Source organism: Penaeus chinensis, chromosome 16, assembly GCF_019202785.1.
Source record: "Penaeus chinensis breed Huanghai No. 1 chromosome 16, ASM1920278v2, whole genome shotgun sequence".
Taxonomy (NCBI): Eukaryota; Metazoa; Arthropoda; class Malacostraca; order Decapoda; family Penaeidae; genus Penaeus; species Penaeus chinensis.
Genome location: NC_061834.1, coordinates 22,977,089 through 22,980,306, shown reverse-complemented (window position 1 = coordinate 22,980,306; position 3,218 = coordinate 22,977,089). Strand labels below are relative to the sequence as shown.

At 39.6% G+C, this 3,218-nt stretch overlaps 1 protein-coding gene across 1 annotated transcript in view; it reads right to left on the bottom strand.

Moving 5' to 3' along the window:
• The window catches only part of LOC125033264 (basic proline-rich protein-like), a 12,556-nt gene extending 9,549 nt beyond the window's left edge, over positions 1-3,007 (bottom strand). The window contains exons 1-2 of the mRNA XM_047624647.1: positions 2,823-3,007; positions 2,636-2,668 (exon numbers count right to left, since the gene is read on the bottom strand). Coding sequence (XP_047480603.1) covers positions 2,636-2,668; positions 2,823-3,007 — 218 coding nt within the window. The remainder of the gene's footprint in view (positions 1-2,635; positions 2,669-2,822) is intronic.
• Between the last annotated feature and the right edge of the window lie 211 nt (positions 3,008-3,218).

Sequence of the window (3,218 nt, the reverse complement as noted above, 5' to 3'; positions counted from 1 at the left end):
TAAAAAAAAAATAATAATAAATCCGTAAAATAATTGTGATTAAAGAACATCTAAAGGCATTTACAGTCTTTTAAGCTGTCGGACACTTTCCAAAGAAAAAGCCTTTTGCCGGAGCGGTCTCTCGTAGGAACCCAATTATACTCATGCCTTTAGAAAATTAAGAGAAAGCTGGCAGATTGGCGTCTACCTCTTGCGGCCTCAAGAAATATTATCCGCGTTTATTCTGCGGCGAAGACAGTGCTTTCTTCCCTTCGAGACAGAGCCCGGGAGATGGCAAATCAAAAGAATATAAACTAGTATATAAACTCGTAAATAAATTAATATAAGTTAGTAAATAAACAGAGAAACATAGATAAACAAAGAAATATATAAATAAACAAATATAAATTCATAAACTCACGGAAGCAGTAATGCATATACATGTAAATAAATATGTGCCTTTTTAAATCATAGGAATGGGAATATAAGAGAGAGAGAGAGAGAAGGAGAGAGAGAGAGAGAGAGAGAGAGAGAGAGAGAGAGAGAGAGAGAGAGAGAGAGAGAGAGAGAGAGAGAGAGAGAGAGAGAGAGAGAGAGAGAGTGAGAGAGAGAGAGAGAGAGGGGGGGTGGGGGATGAAAGAAAAATGAGAGAGAATGATGACATTCTTAGATAACTGAAAAAGTGATCGAGGGAAGATATTTGTTTACAATCGTCACCGTAAACTTTTATAGACTTATTGCAAATTCACACACAATAACAATAGAAACGCGTGGGCCCGTGAAAGCAATATATAGCCCCCTTCTGTAAACCTAACCGCGTATTATATAGCCTATTACAATATTTCTTTGGTAGGATAATGATCTATACTGCTGAATCAACAAGGCTTTACGGATGGATTAAGAATGAATGTAATATATTATACTACATCTAAAGACGCTTTCAAAGATATTTTATGTTTGAGCATTTATATTTCTTTATTGCTTCGTTTCTTTTTAAATATCTGTGAAAGCATGAGTTAAAACCATAGGGTGAACATGCTGCACTGTATGGAAGACGTGTATATTTATACGTATGCGCGAGGGTGTACTCAACTTACTCACTCACGGAAACACGCAAGCACGGGAGCGCTTATACACACGTGCGCTCTCGCTCTCTCTCTCTCTCTCTCTCTCTATCTCTCTCTCTCTCTCTCTCTCTCTCTCTCTCTCTCTCTCTCTCTCTCTCTCTCTCTCTCCGTCTCCTCCCCCTTCCTCTCTTTCTCTCTCAATCTCTCTCTCCCTCTCTTTCTCTCACACACACAGACACACACATACACACATTAATATATTTCTTTCATATAATGTAACGTCCCTTTCATCCCATTCTTCAGTGCGTGATTTCTGAAATATTTAAAATTTAAACAGCCATGAAAAAAGGTAAGGGCCAACCATCTTGCTGTGGAAATAGAAAAATAAAAAATCGCTAATAATAGAAGGCTTCAAGAAAATCATCCCTTCTAACACGTATTATTGAAGTCCCCCATGCCTCCCCCCCACCTCACCGGCGCAAATAACCCCCATGCAGTGCTTCAGTTCACACGCTAATGGCCAGACAGCCCATCGCGGCGGCAAACAGCTCTTATTAACTACCTGTTTGAACCCCGCCCTTAAATATCGTCCAGTAAGCTCGATCCCGCCCCTTCTTGCTCCGTAAACTCTCCCTATTGTTCGTGTTACTACTTCTTTTTCTTTTTTTCTTCATTTTCTCTTTCATTTCCTTAACTCTCGTTATTTTCTGTCCGTTCCTCCCCGTTTCCACTTTAATAAATTCTTATTGTTTGATCTACATATTCCTTGTCTGTCATGCCACTCTCTCTTTCGACCTACTCTCACTCTTCTCTTACAACTACTCCAACTCCAGTAACTTACATTACCCACTTTTTTACCATTTTCTCCCTTGCCCGCTCCCTCCAACTCGATCTCAACTCTCATTCTCACCCTCCATCAACTGCCTCTATCTCTATTTCTTACTCCCCATCCACCTGCATCCCTTACTCCCTCTCTTCGTCCACTTACATAATCAACACTAGATCATAAAGATAAAGTGAAACAGCCATTATAAAACCAAGGTCATGAGGGAATTAATACCTTCAGGCTTGTGGTCCACAGTTCCCACTCATGCCAGCAAAATGCTCGCATACATGTAATATACAGTTTCTTCTAATAACAGTTGTGACGTAACAATGGCACCATTTTGTCAACAAGGCTCAAATTACGTTGTTTTATCTTGTTTATAAGACACTGTAGTTCTTACTGGATCGATTTTTTTTCATTTTTTGTTCTACAATTTCCTGGTCTTACATAAACAATTTTTTTTTTGTTTAGTCCCCCATCAATAACCATGGTTTTCTTTGTTCTATGCTTTGAGAAAACGGTTATACGAACAATTCGCTGCGTGAAGAACGGGAACCTTCTCCACACTCGTGTATGAGTTATCTTACCCTCTAGTCTCACTCGACATTGTTATTTCTAAGTCTTTAAAGTAAAATATATGCAGTAGATACCTGACTGTTCAGTGCATTGATCGTGCAGGACACACGAGACTAAGGAATGTGTAATCAGCAAATGAAGTGGACTACCAAAAAAAAAAAAAAAAAAAAAAAAAAAAAAAACCTACCAATGAATTAGCTTGTCCGAGCCCTTTAAGTTCCTAGAAGTGTATAATGGAATTTGGAAAAGCCAGACTCTTACAACATCATGGCACTTCGCTCACATCATTCCCATATTGAAAGGAGGGAGAAATCCCGGATCCGCCATCTCCTACCGCCCCTGTTAACATGTCCCTTTTTCATATATGAACTGACGGCTCGAAGAGAGATGAGTGCGTGGGAGCATGTGTAAGCTCGACTGAATGTGAACCGGATTTCAGAATCGTACATTGATCTTCCTTGCCGAACCTTTTCCCACTGATAAACCTGTAGATTTGGCAACATCGACGACACTCGATTGAACAGAATTTTTCAGATTCATCAAGTTCACTTAAAGCCATCAAATCATTAGAAACCACCAAAAATGAATTGCTGGATAATATCATTCGTAAGCTACAAGTGCCAACAAATCAGTAAAGCTAATATGGGTACCAGGCCAGTCTGGTATCCATGGCAATGAGCAGGCTGACAAATTAGACGGTCAACTAGTGCTCTGGGCCCTAGCATAGTCCATACAGATCTCAGGTGATTTGTTTCTTTTATAAAAGCAAA